This window comes from Pseudorasbora parva, chromosome 25 (genome assembly GCF_024679245.1).
Source record: "Pseudorasbora parva isolate DD20220531a chromosome 25, ASM2467924v1, whole genome shotgun sequence".
NCBI lineage: Eukaryota > Metazoa > Chordata > Actinopteri > Cypriniformes > Gobionidae > Pseudorasbora > Pseudorasbora parva.
In genome coordinates this window covers 28,502,607-28,524,089 of record NC_090196.1, presented here as the reverse complement: position 1 = coordinate 28,524,089, position 21,483 = coordinate 28,502,607, and the positions used below count along the sequence as shown (strand labels likewise).

The 21,483-nt window shown below is 38.2% G+C and overlaps 2 protein-coding genes across 4 annotated transcripts in view; both read right to left on the bottom strand.

Moving 5' to 3' along the window:
* Positions 1–56: 56 nt before the first annotated feature.
* cpeb1a (cytoplasmic polyadenylation element binding protein 1a) lies at positions 57–18,291 on the bottom strand. Its single transcript, XM_067436695.1, has 12 exons — positions 18,058–18,291; positions 17,475–17,580; positions 11,822–12,004; positions 9,803–10,008; positions 9,411–9,666; positions 5,553–5,666; positions 4,808–4,897; positions 4,210–4,346; positions 3,928–4,126; positions 3,672–3,766; positions 3,506–3,586; positions 57–1,120 (listed from the first exon to the last, which is right to left on the bottom strand). Exons 1-12 carry the CDS (start codon positions 18,070–18,072, stop codon positions 1,010–1,012), a joined length of 1,593 nt encoding a protein of 530 aa, XP_067292796.1. The 5' UTR covers positions 18,073–18,291; the 3' UTR covers positions 57–1,009.
* Positions 18,292–20,003: 1,712 nt separating this feature from the next.
* LOC137064536 (AP-3 complex subunit beta-2) overlaps positions 20,004–21,483 on the bottom strand; it is a 53,697-nt gene continuing 52,217 nt past the window's right edge. For all 3 annotated transcript variants that reach the window (XM_067435934.1, XM_067435935.1, XM_067435933.1), the window contains one exon: positions 20,004–21,177. In XM_067435934.1, the coding sequence (XP_067292035.1) occupies positions 21,027–21,177 (151 nt within the window). In that variant the 3' untranslated portion in view covers positions 20,004–21,026. The remainder of the gene's footprint in view (positions 21,178–21,483) is intronic.

The window sequence follows — 21,483 nt, the reverse complement described above, 5'->3', positions numbered from 1 at the left end:
TATATTTTCAAATACTTTCATGTTTGCACACTGAAATAAACAGAACAGCCAATGGATCGATGCTTCAACAACTTTATTTTGTCCAATCTGAACATTTCTAAATAACCATGGCAATACTTGCAGAGTAATGAGGTAGAGACTTTGAAAATCTAAAAAGCAGCTGCAAAAGGCAACGAGGAAGAAATGATGCTCTTCGGCACAGCGAGAAACCAGAGCGGTGCAGATTTACTGAACTAAGGTTAGAAGTGTTAAACGCAAAATACAAAACTCAATGAGAGGATTTCACTTCCATCTGCTCTAACAAACAAATTTAAAACCACTGGCAAACATTTTCCTAGTGCTATGTTTAAAAAAGTGCTAAGATTTGATAAAAACTATGTACAGCACAGAGGTCAGAGTTACATCCAGAGTTGCTAACAGAGTTGTATTCAATCTGAAGGATGATTGACAGCGGGGTGGTTGCAAAGCAACAGCATCAGCCAGCTGTGATGTCACTTCCTGGAGCATTTTACAAGCCAAGATGCTCATCAACCATTTAATAGTGTTAAAAAAAAGTAAAATAAAAAGGCCCTTAAGGAAAAGACTCTTGAGACAGCCCAACTTAAAAATCTCTAAAAATCACCAGCTAACCAGCCAAAAAAAGAAGAGCCCTGAAAAAAAACAATGACCTGGAAAAGCTGGTAACAAAAAAGAAGCAGAAGGCACCGACTGGCATTTGCCGGCAGAGGGTCAAAACTACTAGATAAACTAATATTCTGCTCATGCTAAATTTAAAATACAACTCTTAAAATCCGATATCCATGGCGATGGCTGTCTGTTAACTGTGCAAATGGCTCAGGATCAACGAACCCTTTAGTGTGCATAGAGCCTTAATGAACGAGAGCAGTGCAATACAACGCAATAACATCCTCAGGTGAGTCGCCCTTGTTTCCCCCCAGACTCACACCAACATCCTTTCAAGAAACAGTGAAGTCAGTCCGGACTCTTCCCCGCGCCGCTGGCGCTGGGTTTAGAGGGGGTTCAGGCCCTTCTGGTTGCGCATGAGTGGCTGGTGGCTACTCAGCACGTCCAGAGAGTGACGCCAATGCCAGCATGACCGACAGTGGTATTTAAAACAAACCTGACACAAAAAAAGAGACATACATATTAGTGCAATATGAAAAAAGTGTGGTTTGTGTGATGCTTTGGGGGGTGGGGTTTCAGATAGATAGATATCTCTCTCCTTCCCCATCTTCAGTGGACACGCTCCCTACTGCTGATTGGCTCCCTTTCTTTCCTCCCCAATCAAATTCAAATTCCCTCTGCATGCAATTGGATAGCGCTACAACCAATTAATGATAATTAAACAAAAAAATGAGGCAAGAAATGCGGAGGTACTGCGAGCTACTTGTAAACAAACGGCGGTCTTTCGAATCAGCTTTGGCCGCGACTCAGGAAGACTTGGAGTTAAGCTTTTCTTTGAGTAAAGAACAAAGAACGGCACTGAAGTCATTCTTAAGAAGGGAAGATGTGTTCTGTGTTTTGCTGAAAGTTTAATGATCAACTAGCTCCGCTTTACGTTGCTCTGGTTGGTTGTAGCGCTATCCAATTGCGTGCAGAGAGAGTTTGAAAGACAACCGATTATCCCGCCCCTTGGATTGAGCTCTGCCAATGGTGAGTTCCCAGGGCCAAAGCCCTTTGTTTACAAGTAGCTCGCTGAACCTCTGCAACTCTGCCGTCATAATGTTAAGCCCGCCCACTGACTCTATACACGATGTGATTGGCCTGACCAGAGTTTGGTTTTTCCAGCTCGCAAGTCTATGGAGAGTTGCTAGACGACACTCGCTGCAAATTAGATTTGCTGCCACTAGGGTGCATCTAGATTTTTAGGCTAACTTACTGCCCCTTCAAAGGGCAGAACAGGGCTGGATTTTCCAATAAGGTTGTCTCTTAGCGCGCTATGAAGACTCTAAAAGCATAACTTAACTAAAGGTATACCATTTCTAGGCGTGTTCCCTGAACTATATCTTAGGAGGTTGCTTAAAGTATACCTACTTTAGTGTGATGTTAGCAGGTGCTGTTCGTGGCGGTGGTGCTGAATTTGTTTATCAATGGCTCAAAAATCGATTATTCACTCTATGCACTCTATTTAACTGCGTTGTGTGAGAAAGCGTTGTTCTTTTATTATAGAAGCACTTCAGAAACAGTTGAAATTGCATTTATCAGGACTCATGAGATCTTATAAATATAATCCAAATTGCAAACTAAATCCAACCGTGGATATTTTATATAATTTTGAAATGATTGTGCGATCCCACAACCTTTCATGCCCAAATGTATCATGCATCAATACACAAACTGGCAGTATGCCATTTTTTTTTATCATAATATATCTTGCTATCGTATTATTTTACTCTACAAGCAGGATGATTGTCTGCATCACATTACTGGAGTAAATCACAATTTCTGTTACTGGATGACCAACTCAATAAAAGAAGAACACGCAAAACATATAATCAACAGCTACTATAGCAGAAAAAAAAGACAGAAAGAGAAGAGCCGCCAGCAGCTGAATCTCGGGGCTGAGAGGGGTTAGCTCTGTCGAGTTTGTCTTGACAAAGTCGGACCATCAAGATCTAAAAGCTGATGAATTTGCTGCCATGGCAGAGGAAATTTATTTTGAGCTTCTGACATGGTAGCCAGAGCACTAAAGTTTTCACAAATGAAATAGTGCACATACACCAAATGGCTCCGCGGACGGCGCCGTCTATGATTTAACACAACTATTCACTGTATCGCTGCCATAGTTTGACCAAACTCCCCAACACAAGCATTCCCATTAAATAGACTCATACGCCTTTACTGCCTAATGGTTTGCCAGCTGATGTACCTTTGGATAATATCATTAAAAAGCTAAAGAATTTTATTATTTTCACGTAAACACTTCAATTAACTGATTTATATTGGTATAGACTGAGATGTAAAGAAACAGTGTTGACCACTTCCATCTGAATGGACAGTCAATAATGATAAAGTATAGCTAAGAGTGATCTAGAGCAACCTTACAAATGAAGGACTTACAGAAGGCATACTTTAAGGTCCTTTCACGCGATGGTTTTATTTTTTGATCAGCTGTTTGTGTAATGAGTGCTTCCACACAGAACGGGAATGTGCTGCGGCGGAAAAACTAAGTTTTGAGGAAGGATGAGGAGGTGTCTGTGTTTTCTCAGCTCTCGCCGCAAATGTTTTTAAATGCTGGAGCTCTGAAACGCCCCAGGCATCGCAAATTCGTGTCGCGGCTAATGCGAATCGTTTTGACTCATCGTTTAACTACTCACATGCAAAATACTCACTTTCTCGTTACGAATCAGGTGTGAAAGGGCCTTAACTAAGAAAGTTTTGGGAACCTCGTTAACATTAAGGTGCAGCTCAAGGTATAACTTAAGAACGACATAGTGGTAAGAAGGTAACGGGAAACCCAGCCCTGAGCTGTAACTCTTGATATGATGCTTTGCAGCGTTCATACCTGGGCCCTACAGAAGAACGGCCCGGGCTGACTGTTACATATTTGGCACATGGAGTCATCCAGATACGGGTCAATCTGGACCTACAGAGGGAACAGAAAGCGAGTGAGGTAAATACACAGGGCTGATATTTGAGGGTGTATATTTTTGAGTCCTGCTCTTCTGTACCTTCTTGGTAAACTTGCAGGTTTTTATCTGCACAAATGCCGCAGTCACCGCTTTCAAGTAGCTCCTCTGGCTCCTGAATGTCACTCTGCCAGAACCTAGACAAACAAATGCAACACTCCTGTAATGAACTGTAATGATGGGCAGAGTTCAAACAAGCCACACTAACAGAACAATCGCACCAGAGATTGTTTTATGCAAACTAAACAGGCATAGTGTGAACACACCATTAATATAAATGAAAGCAGCGTGCACAAACCTATGGGATACTTGTGCTTGTCTGTATCGATGCCAGCGTACGTGACCCCACCAAAGAGATCGTCCATGATGTGGGCCAGACCTTCCGCATTTATCATCCCGTGCAGCGCGCCCACGAACACAGTCCTATTGCGACAGAGACGCTGGGAGGGACACCGAACGAAATTGCTGTCCGAGATCACCCACGGGATGACCTGCACCTGCAGTAAAGGAAGTGAACGAGCAGGGTCAGAGGCCAGGGGGCAAAAGCTCTGCATGTTTAAGTGCATGTTGTTATTCTCACGTCTTTGCTGTGGATCCGCCTGCTGGACAGTTTGTAGAAGAACTCGAGATAATCGTCAGACTGCAGGCAGTGTTGAGTACAGGCCTGCAGGAGCATCTTCACTGACTTCTCCCAGTCAAACAGCAGATACACATAACCTACACAAACACAAGCAGGCACTTCTAACACTTACATATAAAAAGATGTGTGTGTGTGTTTTATGTATAATATTTGATATTTATCGCTTGTGTAGTCAATTGTTGATCACAATAAATATGTATTTTTTATTGAATTTGGAACCTCTAAAAGGGATTTCTATTAATTTAATCATTTTTGCTCATAAAAGGTATTTAAGATTTGTGGGAGTTTAAATTACACCAAAATAACCAGGTAAAACCAGAATAATACAAATATATAAATAAAGTATAAATGTTTAAATGTATCAATATATTCATAAATTACATTATTATGAATAATGAAAAATGTTAGTTAGAATGTTACGATAAATTAAATTATTAAAAATTGATGGATGGATGGATGGATGGATGGATGGATGGATGGATGGATGGATGGATAGATAGATAGATAGATAGATGTCGTTGAATTGTAGAATTGTTACCTTGCGGAGGACAACGTGGGTGTTTACCATCTTTACCAGGCCACTCGACTTTCAATGGACCAAACACACTAAATGTGTTCAACAGACTTGCTACAGAGAGAGAGAGAAAAAATTGTCATTCACAATTTTTTTGTGTTCAGAAACACAAAAAGTCCCAGTTTAGATTAAGTCAGGATTGGGCTTTAGTTCAAGGGACAGTTATTATAAACCTGCAGACAAATTTTAAGATATGTCAGTGCAACTGTGCAAGTTGCTTTAAGTTAAATATTCTGGGCTCATCTGTATATAGTATACAGAAATTAATTTGATTTTATAATATCACTGTTTTAGTACATTAAGGTAGACCTGTCATGATTGATTTTCTGAAGATTAATTGTCTGAAAAATAATTGTGGTTATGCTGATTAATATAATTTTTTAGGGCTAAGACGATTAGTTGTCTGTTTTAAGATTACAGCAATGATTTTAGTCACTCATAACAGTGGCCGTTTACTGGCAAGCCTTAAAGGAGCCACACCTTAAAAATGTATCATTTCAGACAGAGGGGCAGAATGAAGGTTGAAAGAGTTTAGTATTTTAACATTAGTGAACCTCAAGGAGCATATCAAAATATTAAATATATAAACATATTAATGTCATGACCCCTTTAATAAAATGGCTGGAAATATATCCTTCTCCATCCTTCCTCATGTGACGCATAATACTGAATAATAATCCCCATCTCAAATGTGTGTTTGTCAGCTCACCTTCTGTGATGTCCCACGGCACACCTCCCAGGAACACTTTACAGGAGTAAATGGGGGTTTTGTAGTGGCGTGGAGGAAGTCGCCCTTCCCAGGTGTAAGTGGCTTCATTCACGGCTGTGAGACGCAGTCAGAAAGTCATTACCAAATCAATAACAGCTAGACAAAGTGCAGCAACTATGTGCATGAGTTTTAAGATGCGTTTTGATGTTTAAACATTTTAAGCAGCTTGACACAAAATAAATACAATACTTTTAATTAAGAAAAAAAAGGTTGAATATGTTTTGAGTACCAACTTTGATACATTAGGCTTTTATGGTATAATATACAGGGAGTGCAGAATTATTAGGCAAGTTGTATTTTTGAGGATTCATTTTATTATTGAACAACAACCATGTTCTCAATGAACACAAAAAACTCATTAATATCAAAGCTGAATATTTTTGGAAGTTTTAGTTTTAGTTTTAGCTATTTTAGGGGGATATCTGTGTGTGCAGATGACTATTACTGTGCATATTTATTAGGCAACTTAACAAAAAACTAATTTATACCCATTTGAATTATTTATTTTTACCAGTGAAACCAATATAACATCTCAACATTCACAAATATACATTTCTGACATTCAAAAACCAAACAAAAACAAATCAGTGACCAATATAGCCACCTTTCTTTGCAAGGACACTCAAAAGCCTGCCATCCATGGATTCTGTCAGTGTTTTGATCTGTTCACCATCAACATTGCGTGCAGCAGTAACCACAGCCTCCCAGACACTGTTCAGAGAGGTGTACTGTTTTCCCTCCTTGTAAATCGCACATTTGATGATGGACCACAGGTTCTCAATGGGGTTCAGATCAGGTGAACAAGGGGGCCATATCATTAGATTTTCTTCTTTTATACCCTTTCTTGCCAGCCACGCTGTGGAGTACTTGGACGCGTGTGATGGAGCATTGTCCTGCATGAAAATCATGTTTTTCTTGAAGGATGCAGACTTCTTCCTGTACCACTGCTTGAAGAAGGCGTCTTCCAGAAACTGGCAGTAGGACTGGGAGTTGAGCTTGACTCCATCCTCAACCCGAAAAGGCCCCACAAGCTCATCTTTGATGATACCAGCCCAAACCAGTACTCCACCTCCACCTTGCTGGCGTCTGAGTCGGACTGGAGCTCTCTGCCCTTTACCAATCCAGCCACGGGCCCATCCATCTGGCCCATCAAGACTCACTCTCATTTCATCAGTCCATAAAAACTTAGAAAAATCAGTCTTGAGATATTTCTTGGCCCAGTCTTGACGTTTCAGCTTGTGTGTCTTGTTCAGTGGTGGTCGACTTTCTGCCTTTCTTACCTTGGCCATGTCTCTGAGTATTGCACACCTTGTGCTTTTGGGCACTCCAGTGATGTTGCAGCTCTGAAATATGGCCAAACTGGTGGCAAGTGGCATCTTGGCAGCTGCACGCTTGACTTTTCTCAGTTCACGGGCAGTTATTTTGCGCCTTGGTTTTTCCACACGCTTCTTGCGACCCTGTTGACTATTTTGATTGAAACGCTTGATTGTTCGATGATCACGCTTCAGAAGCTTGGCTATTTTAAGACTGCTGCATCCCTCTGCAATATATCTCACTATTTTTGACTTTTCTGAGCCTGTCAAGTCCTTCTTTTGACCTATTTTTCCAAAGGAAAGGAAGTTGCCTAATAATTATGCACACCTGATATAGGGTGTTGATGTCATTAGACCACACCCCTTCTCATTACAGAGATGCACATCACCTAATATGCTTAATTGGTAGTAGGCTTTCCAGCCTATACAGCTTGGAGTAAGACAACATGCATAACGAGGATGATGTGGTCAAAATACTCATTTGCCTAATAATTCTGCACTCCCTGTAGTGAGAGTATGGATCTTATACTTGAGGGGAAAAAATCCTCAATTTTATTCAGATGCCCAAAAGGAGCAGAAATATGCAATTTGCAATCAGATCTTTAAAGCAGTATAACAGACTACTTGCATAAAAAAGCATATAAATATCTGTTGTAAATCTATCTCCCAATAATGTGTCTTGATACGTTGATAATTAAATGTTTAGTTGCAAATCTCTGTAGTTTTTATGTACAGTGATTGTGTACAATAATGATGATTAAAAGCAGTACAAATAAACGTTTCACAAAAGATTAATGAATATCATATTTAATATTCACAGTTTAACATCATTTTTCTGATTATGTATGGATAATCTAGTAAACATAATCTTCAGACAAAGAAATTGTTCATCTTGAAATATTACTAACAATATAAGTTATTGCTTTTTTAATATCAGTAAAGATTTCACAGCAAAAAGATGTGAACCAAGACTTGAAGGTCAATGCTTACAATTAAAATAAAAGTCTTTGGTTACACTTTATTTTAAGGTGTAATTATACATTTAAGTACTGCGTAATATAACTACATGTACTCACTATGGGGTTAGGGTGTGGTTAACTACATGTAACATGTATTAGAAACCGTAAAACTAAGTGTTACTTAAGTGTAAGGCCTTTTACTTGCTAAAAAACTATAAACTATCAATCAGATGACAGAGGGCATGTAATAGATTGTGTGCAACAGGTTTTTCAGCAGTCTTGATCATTTTGAGGCCTTTGCTAATCAAATATGACAGTAGGCTTTGTTATGGGTTCATTTGATGTGGCATTTTTTTTAAATGACACACGCCACATTTTTAAGATGGCATGTCAAGTTAAAAATAGTTTGACCTCTAAAAATGCATTTCACAAAACATTTGTGGTTCATTGAGCTTTTTTATTTTTAAAAACAAGTCACGTTTATATTGTGCTTTCATATATATATGAAATATATAACTATATATAACTATAATATGTACTATACTATACATACTTTTCATAATATTCATTGTTTAAAAGCAGGTTAACAGTAATAAACAGGAAAATAACAGTGTTAATGTTGCAAAAATAATTATTTAAAGGGGTGGTGGATTATGATCTCACTTTTTTTACTTAAGTAAGCTTTTGATGTTGCAACAACATCTGTAAAGTTCAAAGCAAAGGGATATATTTTCTTTTACAGAAATGGCTTTTTAAGGACTACAACAAACGGCTGGTTGGGACTACATGCTTCCTCCCGGTTCGTGACATCACTTACCCAAAAATTTACATAAACCCGCCCCCGAGAACACACAACAAAGGGGGTGAGGCCATGTTTGGCTGCTTCAGAGAAGAGGAAGATTTGTTGTAGAAGAGCACATTCAGGAGGTTCAAGCTGTCACATCTGTTAAGTTATAACCGTAATTAAACTAAACTACACCTGTTCTGTCGTCATGCAGCAGATATTCTCTGGCTCTGTGTGTCTTACAACAGTTCCCACACGAGCGATTTATAGATGATCATGACAGAATATGCCAATCAATGACTTGAGGATAGTTAACTCCCACATCAGCTTCATAAATTCATCAACTAGCCATTCAGAAACTTCTGAACTTCTAGTCTCATTCTACATGTTGTCACTTCTTCTTAAGTCTCTCAATCATTGTCCGACGCCGGTTTGAACATAAAAGGCTGAATAGTATCGGACATTTTCAACGTGTGGATCACAAGCTCTTGAACCTCCGCCCTCTTCTAGAAACAGGGTGGGAGCACCAGCTCATTTGCATTTAAAGGGACACACACAAAAACGTTACTTTTTTGCTCATCCTCAAATAGTAATGATTTATTGTGCTTCATAATAAGTCATGTGTGGGGTATTTTGAGGACCTCAGAGACTTTTTTTACATATAGTAAAATGGGGCATTATAGGACCTCTTTTAAGTTAATCTAATAGTTTCGCATAGGTGGCTAATGTAATGTAACTGTACCTGCAGCTTGTTTATGAAGTTTTGCCTCTCTCTCAATGCAAAACGAGGGTTTGTTCAAGCTCAAAGTGTCCCAGCCGGGCCAGATGGGACCTGTGGACCAGCACCCAACCACTGGTGCTTCAGCCTGAGCACCTAGAGCATTTGTGAAGGTGCTCAAGGGGTTCTGCTCCAAACGGGCAACTGCGTCCAGTTTGACACCCTCAGCATGCAGTTCAGGCAGCACCAGGGGCGACGGAGTTGACACTCTGAGAGAGACCTGATGGAGACGGACATATAAATAACCGCACTAACTTTTGAAAAAACTGACAATGTCTTTGTAGGAAAACGGAATGTTTGAAAGGTTCCACCGCACTCTTTTAGGTTCCGTATCAGATGGGAATGTTGCTGCTCACCAGGTGGTCGGAGCCAGAAGAGAATACGCTGTTCTCGGAGTTGACGGGACTGCTGGATCCAGAGTGCAGCAGAGAGTGAGGCTCAAGCGCCGGTATCAGACTGGAGAAGCGTTCCAGTGGATCTGCTCCACCTGCAGACTCGTGGGCCTGGAAAGCCTGCTTCTGAACCGAATCACCGCCTCGTGAACCACCAAAGACATCAAACCCTGCAGTAGAGAATATGTGAAATCATTATGAAATCTTTAACTGTGAATAGAATTGTTATTTGAATAAAAAATGTGACTGACAGCGTTTAAATGGACAAAAATGTAATTTAGCAAAATGCCAAATGTTTCAAAATATTACATATCATCATACTACAATTATTTAAACTACTGTTCATGTGTTTGGGATCAGTAAGAATTTATTTTGAAAAAATGTCATACTTTTATTCAGCAAATGTGCATTAAATTGATCAAAAGTGACACTAAAGACATCTATAATATTACAAAATGTTCTATTTCAAATAAATGCTACTTTTTTGAACTCATGGTTTCCACAAAAATATGAAGCGACACAACTGTTTTCAACATTGATAATAATAATAAATGTTTCTTGAGCAACAAATCATCATGTTAGAATGATTTCTGAAGGATCATGTAAAACTGAAGACTGTTAGGGGGAATGATGAATTCCCCTAAACAAAAAGGCTGAAAAGAGCCTTTCACTTCATCTAAAGTCAATTTAATCTCTTGAAATAATAGCATATGAGCACTGGCCAACTAGGGTTGGGTTTAGGGTTGGACTACCTGTTTTTCAAAAAAAAATGGCAGACAGGGTGGGTTTATGTCTGGTGCTTTTTTATTATCTCTGAAAGACTAAGACAAAAGACTGAATGAATGAGAGAAGTGCTGGATGAGATAGCAGAAACAAACTTGGTGTGTGTCTGTGTGTGTGTGTGTGTGTGTGTGTGTGTGTGTGTGTGTGTGTGTGTGTGTGTGTGTGTGTGTGTGTGTGTGTGTGTGTGTGTGTGTGTGTGTATTACGGGATTTGGGTCAGAACAAACCTTAGGCACATCATGCCTTTCATGTAAAACACGGATGGACACACTCATTTACGCTTGTAATCTGAGCTAGGGAAGCTAAAGAGAAAGTCAAAATGAAACGCAGCCCAAAGCTGATGAATCCAGCGTTCTGTCCTCTGTGAACGGTGTGAAAATGATTAGTCATGAGTGAGAAATCAAGATATGAGACACCACTCCAGCTCAGACCTTCCAGAACAATCTATCAACACACACTGCATCGAAAATCCATCTAAAAATACCTAAAAAGTGTTAAACAATTACATTTGTTTTTCTCCCTTCTAACAACAATGACAGAGATTTATGCTGAAAATAAGAAAAAATATATATATTGTACACAATAAATTAAATAAAAAATGTATAAAGTACATTTAAATTAAATTAACTATGTGTATATATTATTAAAGTATATATATATATATATATATATATATATATATACTACTTGATTTTTGATGTATTTAAATTTAACAACTGAGATATAAATATATATATATATATATACACACACATGCACACACATAGTATAAATAAGGTTTATACTTGAATTATACAATATTATTATAAACATAAGTCTTCTCTTATCACAATTTTAGTTTTATTTGCATAAAATAAATTCTATATTAGGATTTATATCATATATTTTGTTTATGTATAATATATTCTCATATAATCAAGACAAACGCACTGATTTTTTTGCAACTCATATATATATATATTAGTTGCAACAAAAAAATCAGCGCGTTTGTCTTGATATATATATATATATGTTTATGCTTGTATATAAATATATTTTCTGGTCAATTCTTATCTTTTTTTATTATACATATATATAGCATTATTTTATTTTTTTGCAGCTTACTCACAAACTCACAAGTGTCTGAAACTAGCTTGAACAGACAGATAGGAGCGTCAATACAAAACTGTAAACCTCACATTGGCCACACAGGTTTACTCACCGGGGTGGGTCGAGCGCTGGGGCTCAGGGCGGCTCCAGGGCTGCTGGTTCCAGCAGGGGAGGCTCAGAGACAACAGGCCTAGACTGAGCTCATCAACACTGGGCACGCCAGCCACGGGATCCTGCTGCTCTGGAGCAAACAGCATTCTGCTAACCAGCGGAGAGCAGCCTGTGCCCGAACCATCTATGTGTGTGTGTGTGTGAGAGAGAGAGAGAGAGAGAGAGAGAGAGAGAGAGAGAGAGAGAGAGAGAGAGAGAGAGAGAGAGAGAGAGAGAGAGAGAGAGAGAGAGAGAGAGAGAGAGAGAGAGAGAGAGAGAGAGAGAGAGAGAGAGAGAGAGAGTTACAAAGGCACAAAAACACACAACCGAACCTTGTTTTCTATACCAACCTGCCGCGGGTCCAGTGGTGGTCATCATACCACTGTGTGTTCATCACTGACCTGTTAAACATGTGACTGCCCAACTGAAACCTCACACACTGCTGCTAGTGCTAAAGCCATGCTCACTCCATCACACACACACTCTGTCTGCCAGAACAGCCTCACCACCTCCCGTCCCTGTGTGTGTGTGAATCACGTGTGCTGTCTGTCTCTCTGGCCCGTCTCCCGTTCATGGCCTGACTCAGCAGAGAGACAGACAGAAGGGGGCAGGGCTTCAACGATCACTATGATTCAGCTCATTTGACTTCACACACACACTGCTGAATCCAGGCTGTACCAGACACACCCTAGTGTCGGACTATAGGGGCGTTCCTAGCTAACAGGGAATGTTCTCAGAACTTCTGAACAAATGTTCTTCCAGTAACATTAATAGAATATTTGTTCATAGTAATCTGGTCTTTAATAATGTTCTCAATGTTCAAAGTTCTCATTTATTCATCTTCGGGTGTGTTCACACTTAAACGAACCCTGGTGCGATTGCTCTGTTAGTGCGGTTTGTTTGATTAAGGGCGTTTTCATACCTGAAAGTCTGCACCAAGGTCCGAATCCAAGTTCGTGTTTTGATACATTGTATCTGTTTGGTTAGTTTTGGTTTGCTTTCACATTGCAGTTATGTCAGCGCACTAAAAAACTTTACATGACGCACTGGCGTCATCATGTATGTGGGCTGCATCTTAACATTGATTGGTTTGTTAGCGGACGTATGTCTGACGTCAGTGTGTTGTCAATTTAGCGGGTAACTTCGACAAGAAAGAATGAACAGGAGCATATCGTTGCCAATACTGTTAAAAATATGGCATTACTATCTGCAGCACCAACTATACTCGAGGCAAATTCACCAAATAAACGTCCTCGTAGTGCAAACATATATGTCATAGACATCAGTTCAGAAATGATTTTGACACTTCATTAAGTTTTGTTTTGTAGAAAGCTTTGTATAAATCTTAATTTTAATGTTTCACCATTTGCCTGATTTAATAAATAAGCTTGAATAAATGATATAGCAGACAAACCGTGACGGAGCGATCATTTGCGTTGCACATGAATATATATACAGTACCAGTCAAAAGTTTGGAAACATTACTTATTACTTACATACATATCTTTATTGTTTTTAAAAGAAGCCTCTTCTGCTCACCAAGGCTGCATTTATTTGACAAAAAATACAGAAAAACATTAATATTATGATTTTTTAAAATAATGGTTTTCTATTTGAATATATTTAAAAAAGATTATTTATTCCTGTGATTGAAGCTGATTTATCAGCATCATTGATCATTGTGCAACAATTTCATGTGACACAGTCTTCAGTGTGATCACACTGAATTCACATGATTCTTAAACCATGATTTATTATCAATGATGTTTTTTTTGTAACCTGTGATTTTTTTAGGATTCTTTGATGAATAAAAAGTTTAAAACGAACAGCATTTAATAAAAATAGAAATAAAAAACATAAAAACACTAAAAAATATATATATTTCAAAATAATTTTTTTGATATATTTGATATTTTTGATCAAATAAATGCATACTTTGTTCAAAATCATTTATACACTGTATAAATGATTATACAGTATATAATCCCTATCCCTCACCCCTATTGACAGAAATGAGAGAGTGAGGGGGAGATGTGAGGGAGGATGTTTCAGCCGGGACTTTTTACTGCGCCGAGTCAAAGTACTCTCAGAAGTGCTATTCCGCCATACATTATAGTTCTCCTTTTTAATCCGCTTAGAAAAGCGTCATGTTTTATTTTGTGTCACCATACTTGATCATTCAGCTATTGGTGTAACTGTATTTAAATAGGGAAAACGTGGAGGTGTTTGGTCGCTTCTAACTTGATCTCTGTTTGGTACCATAGTGAATGAACTGGGCTTAGTGGGCTAAATGCTATCAGATCTTCACCGCGCGTCAGAGAGATTAAGAGCACTGAGACGAGAGAGGGATGCATCAACTCGTTTTAGTTAAGGGAATAACATAGTTTAATATGAAAAAGCGGTGAAGTATCGCTTTAACTTTTAAATTAAAATATAATAAATTAAATATATGGTTCTTAGACAACATTAATTTCCGTTCAAAACTTCATTTTTCTTTCACAAGCTAAATAAGTCAACTTGAAATTCTGTCACTTTCACATTGTTCGAAAAAATTTGGGTCATGATTTATCCATCAAGATAATGAAATGTGCGTTAGATTCCAGTTCTTACATTTTGTAGCTACTTGGCTATTAACATTTGTCACATTCCCTGTGTGTTTTTGTGGACTTTTATGTTATTTCCTGTTGTGTGTTTAGTTTTGTAGTCCTTTGTAGTTTTTCATGCTGATTTAGTTCTTCAGGTGTTTTCTATCTGTTACGCCCCCTTGTTTCCTTGTTAAGCTTGTGTATTTATAGTACTTGTGTTTCACCCGTGGTTTATCAGTCGTTGTACGTATGTATTGTTGTGGTGCCATGAGCTCCTTGTTTATCTTACATTTCCTCAGTAAATGTTCCTGCACGTAGATCTACTTCCTTGTCTGCTCATTCCACACTCATCGTTACAACATTAGTCTCTTTTCAGAATAAGAGTGAGTAACATTATATTTTCTAAACAAAATGCTACTAAAGCATCTATTCATCCTAGTGATGGGCAGACCGAGGCTTCGTGAAACACTGAAACAATTGAAGCAAATGTGCCGAAGCTTCGAAACAACACCCGACACTCGTCTCTATGACGCCATCTAGTGGACATTTGCGTGTATTTATCTGAAATAACCTTGAAAGTGATCTACTACTAACAAAACAAAAAACACGTTTTTAACATCTGTCTGACAACTACTTGGCTTTGTAACCTGTAGCCTCCTCATTGTTAATAACTTTAGTCTTTTGTTTTTGTTTTTTGTCATGAAAAAATAAGATTATTAAAAAAATAGAATGTCATTTGTTACATATATACATTTTTATTCAAAAATATGAATTGCTCTGCTGGTGAAGGATTTAGTCAACTTGTGTGTGTGTATATATATATATATAACTTTTTTTTTTTTAAATTTAAAAAATTAACTTTGAAAAAAAATTCTCTCACAAGACGGGACACTTGTTGCTGGCATACACTTTTTTTTTTTTTTTTTTGCAAGTACATACAAATGAGGGAAAATTACTGAAAATTAAGTTAATGGATCATGCATTCTGGGCTAATAAAATACACACTACACACATCTCACTTTATGTGGTGTTTCCAAATGGAAAAGCTCCCACACCAGATGTAGTGTCTGTGACATCTCTTATGTGGAGCCTCCATATCCAGACTATCTATATATATCACTTAAGAATATCTTCTAAATCTATATATTCTATATTATATATCTATAAGTCTAACGTAGCAGACTTATAGATATATAAAAACCTATCGAAACCTATCAGTCAACATATCTCATTTAAATCTAGCTTAAATATAACTAACCAAAGTGCACTATAAATCACAAAATCTCTCTTCTCTCACAAAACCCATGAGGTGAAGATGGATTATCTTCACTTTTAAACTGTGGGGAATGAGGTTCATTTAGATGTGTGACTGTGTGGTTTGTTCCCGCCCCTTTTAATCAAAACAGTTTCGACAGGCGCACCTGATGAAACACTTCAGTGCTTCGTTTAGCGGTAGTCACGTGACATGGGTGTGTCGAATCACAGCTCGGAGCAGCGTTTCGAAACATCTGCGCTTCGGGATCTCGACACAGTGTCGAAACGGCAGGTTCGCGTCAGCCATCCCTAATTCATCTAGGATAATGTTAGTTTCAACATTATATTGTGTCTATTAAAGGCAGGGGTTTTCAAACTGGGGTCCGGGGACCCCCAGGGGTCCTCCAGAAGGTTCTAAGGGGTCCTCAGAAAATTTCAGAGAATAAAAAGACAAAGCAAAAATAGATAAAGTCTACCAAACATTCAGTTTTATTCTAAATGTTTCTCTCCTCTCTTTCCATGTACATAGGCTACTTTCCAGAATTATAAATGTTTGCTTTGTATCTTTCTTCGGAGTCCCCTTTATCTCACTCACTGGGGTTGTAACGCAGTACGTAAGCTGCTTGCATACGTTTATTGTACAAATAATTGTTCTTTATGTTTTTACATCCAACATTAAAGTAGGCTATAGCCAATTTATTAAGTTTGGAAACCATATTTTGTATTTATAATGTCACACAATTTATGTGTTTTAATTTAACAGTTTTAAATGTTTTTTCTTATGCCTAAATAAAAATAGATGGATTTTAGGAAGGGGGTCCCGCATAAAAGTTCATCATACTTGGGGGTCCTTGGCATCATAAAGTTTGAAAACCCCTGTATAAAAGGCACACTATGTAGTTTCTCACCACTAGAGGTCGCCTATTCAAAACAAGACTCGAGAGCAGTGGAGCTTTTATTATGCCACAGTCGGCACTTCTTCCGATCAAGCATATGTATTTTATCATGTTAGATTAATTTGAGCATGTTGAAAATAATATTACTCTGTGGTTCGCTTGGCGGCTATGAGACACTTGTCGCACACCGCAGCGAGTGATATATAATATTAGAATATCGTATTAATAAATGCTGGATGGCTTGTGTTGTTAAATGGCATGCAATTCATTTTAAAACATACTGTATGATGAAGAAACTGCTGTATTACTGTACAATAATTCGTTTTCTGTCTATTAATGTCTCCAAATTGTTGTTACCTTGTCTAATAAAGCACATCATATATTAAACTGTCTTTGGTGTTTCCATGTTTTCTACAAATTAAACCAGAAATTGAGGGTAACACAGGTGTGATGTCATTGATATGCGACACACAGACACGGTCCTGGTAAAAAAGGCTTATTTCTCTGGATTTAAAAATTCTTGAAAACATCTGGGATAATTTAAGTACAAGTCAACCAAAAATATTTAACACCGCTCTAGTGGTTTTTGAATATTTTAACCCGAAAATGTTACATATTGTGCCTTTTATATTGTTAAACGTATCTGAGCTAACATGAACAAACAATGAACAGTTGTATTTTTGTTGACCAACTTTATCAACATGCTCATTGTTAGCTTATGTTGACCTTACAGGGACCTTTTTGTAAAGTGTTATCATTTTGAATCAAGAATATGAATGAATAACATGCTCTGGGACATGTGTTAAGAAAGAAGACTCATACTGTCCATTTTAGTGTTACTTTAACTTTAGGATGGCCTGTGTGAGTGTGTGACTCTGACCTGTCATGTGCTTCCAGGCGTTCTGCTGGTTGGCCCCTGTGAAGAGCCCGAAGGCCCTGTGAGCTCCAGGGTCTCCATAAGAAGGATGACGACGGTTTTTCACTCTCTGTTAAGAGAAACAGGACAGTTTGTTCTGTGTGTACATGCAGAAATGGGGGACAGAACTGTCAAAAATGCCTGAACATTAACTTAAAGTCCATTAGTAACTAAATAAAGTAATTAAATATATTGTTGGGATGTAGTAGGTCTATACAGCTCTTCCTCTTAACCTGTTCTTGTTGAAATAATAAAAATAAAAACATGAACTACGAAGAACCACTTACTGTTAACATGAGGTCTCAAAAGCTACTGAGCTCACTGCTGAAAACAGCAATTAGGTATTGTTTAACTTTATTATTTTTTAATTGTAAAAAAGTAATATTCCTCAGTGTATTGTCTTTTGTTGTTTTCCTCAATTTGTATAATTAGTTTTTTCACTATTATACAGAGCTAAGCGGCAGATGTTTGGAGATGATGATACGCAATTCGCGCCGTTAAAAAAACTGAAACTGAAAGTGTTTTATCCAGACATTATGTCTCTTACCCTGCAGAAATCCATTAGAGCGTCTAAATGCAGCACAAAACAACAAAACACGATAGTTTTGACTTATAATTTACAGGTCAGGTCGTTCAAGATGAGTGACGCTTCTGCACGACACACTAGGATTCAAGCCCTGAACACGTTAGAGTCATTTTTTGCATTAATCAGGTGCATGAGCTCAGCATTAGCACATCACGCGCACATTGCGAACGTTCACGCACTCAGACCGAGCGATCTATATACGGTCAGTGGGTCCGGGGCTAGTTGTCACACGGGAAGTTGTCACGTCTCACGAGGGTTATAATACAGTAACTAAAAATTTTCTTGTTTGTTTTTTTCCAGTTTTTTTCTTCTTTATACATACGAATATATTTATATAATATATTAATTATAAAAAAAAATCAATTTCTGTAACAGGAATTGCCAAATCGTTTTGACATTTAAATCATTTTACTATTTAAATTGAGCCCGGTGAGCTACATTGCTACATTGTGACCGCTATTGGGGCATGTTGTTGTCACGTGTTAAACGTGTGCTCAACGAACTGTTTTGCTCGATTTTGCTAGACGATAATGGCGGAAATGTTCGATTGACGTTCTTCGTCAAAGGCATGCCCTCGGTTTCACAGACAAGGCTTATACTTATTTCCAGACTAAAATGCATGTTTTAGTAATTTTAACTGAAAACTTGTACTGGTATATCTTAAAACATGTAGCCTAAGTGCCGTTGTTTTGTCTCAAGATGTACGAGTAATGTTGTCTTTGGGCATGCTTATAAAAGCTACTTAAATATCCTAATTATTGAACTAAGGCCTATTCCTTGCTTAATCGAAACCGTGCCAGTGTGTTATTCACCATAGAGTTGAGGTTCGAATTATTAGCCTACATTGGTGAATATGATCGAAGATGGCTGTAAAAATAAATCTGCATTTTGATCTTTCATTTTTTAAAAATCTAACCTTTCATTTAAGTAAAATAACTGAAAGTGGGGGAAAAAAACTCAAATTATGAAATATTTTTTTCCCTCTTCAAAACATGCTGGACAAAATTATTAGCACAATTTTATTCAATACTTTTTCAACCTGCTTTTCCGAAGATAGCAGCTGTGAGTCTTCTCGTTTAATGCCTGATGAGTTTGGATTCTTCATACAGAACCTCCCAGATCCTTCAGATTCCCATATTCACGTTGGTGCTTCTTCTCGTCAGTTCAGACACTTATTTTCTATAGGGTCAGGTCAGGGGACTGGGACGGTCATGGCCCAAAAAGCTCTTTAATAGTTTCATCTGACCATAGAAGGTCCTGTTTGAAGCTCTAGTCATGTCTGACCACTCAATCTGCTGGAGTTTGGAGAATAAACCCTCCCAAACAACATGTGGTGATGTAGAGGCTGCTTGATAGAATTTTTGGTCTTTCTGACCCCAAGACTCATCTCACTAATCTCTGCGGTTCTCCATCTGTGATCCTTGGAGATTTTTTGTCTGCTCAAACTCTCCTCCTCACCTGCAATAGGAAAACAAACACACACACACACGTCCTCTTTCAGGCAGATTCGTCACATCTTTAGCCGATTGGATCTTCTTAATTATTGCCCTGATGGTGGAAATGGGGGTTTTCAGTGCTTTAGCTTCTAGCTAATTCTAGGGTTGCTGATAATTGTGGCCAATATACATTGGATTTCCCACCACTTTTCAATTGATTTACTTCAATGAAAGGTTTGATTTTTGTGAATTTATTGATTGAAAGATAAAAAGGATAAACGATGCAGATTTATTTGTACGGCTGCCTTTGCTCATATTTATCAAGGGGGCTAATAATTCTGACCTCAACTGTATAGAGAAATTGCGTTTCATAAATTTACCAACTGGAATAAAATGCGTGACAACTAGCCTGCATAAATATCAATCCATATTATAAATAATCCACATAAAAATGAAATAAAAAAGAAGACATTTGAGTTTGTGTTCTCTTTTATTGACATTTAAAACTCTTTATAATAAATAGAGATATAATATTCAAACAACACATGATTTCCCACAGTCACACAGAGATGAGTCAGTAAAGCTGGATTTCATTTTTACCTAGGGGAGGAGGAAGATCTGGTTTATGCCAACAAGCACATCATCATCATCATCATCATAGCTAAAAAATAGGTCTAAAACTAACTACTAATGGAGTCTTCAGGATAAACATCTCCAGATTGCATTTAAATATCTATGAGATTGTGAGTCACTGTACTTCTCCGAGAGCTTCACGAGAACAAGAAGCTGATGAACATTGAGTGCTACACCAGTCCCAAAGTCAGTTTACACATTTGCTAAATAAATAGAAAAGACATACATTTCCTTCCGAGAGAGATTAGATGAGACTGCAACACAATCTGAGATGAAGGCAGTGAATTCATTCTGATCCGTTTTGGAGGTTTTGATTTTGCTGAACCAACAGAAATCGACTGATACAAATATGAACAAGTTCCAAAGAGTTTAACAAAGCTCATGTTTTCATTACCAGTTTGATGTGGTTTCTGCTGTCGTCATTGGGGTGTGGTCTGGGATCAGATGCGAGACGTTACATTCATAAAATGTGAAAGCGAAACGCTAAAAAAAAAAAAAACCTCACTGAGCTTCCGCTCCTTTTATGAAGATCACAAAGGCAACGACTGAACTCGGATGATTTTTAGTCTTGTTAAGTGGTGGTGTCCAAATACAGTCATGTACTGTATATCCTAAAGAGATCCTAAACTAAAACTGTCAGGTTTATGGTGTACCGGCTGTGATGTCATGCAACATTCAACAGAGGAACATAAGAGGGACATCCTGATTACGGGGCTGTGAATGTTGTGGTTGTTGTCGCGGTTCTGACATCAGTGTATTTTTGATGCTACAAGCCAGTCCACGTGGGGGGAAATATCTACACAGCGATGTGACTCAATGCGGTAAGCAGCAGTAGGAGGGTGTTGACTGTAGGGGGCGCCATCACTGCGAAAGGGCCTGCAGAATATCTTTAACCAGCATCGTGCCGATCACCATCTTCTCACAGTTCACCGTCAGCTGAGCTCCGCCCCCTTCCTTCGTAGCGACGGTGACCAGCACGAGACTTCCGCTGCTGACCGTTTTACCAGCGAATCTGTAAACAGGAGCGGAAGGAGGAGGAGGAGGAGGAGGTGTACTGAGATTTCAAAAGATCATAGGCCAGAAAAGCAGACAGCAAAATAAAGAAAAGTGAAGAATGAAAGAGTTTTACATACTCAAATAATAAACCTTACTAAAATATACTTGCAATTACGAATTTGAGACAGATTCCTCATATTTGCTAATTACATTTACTCAAAATCCTTTACACAAGTGGTTCCCAAACCTGTCCTGGAGGACCACCAGCCCTGCACATTTTGAATCCCTGCGTCCCAATTCGCATATTATCCATACTAAATAG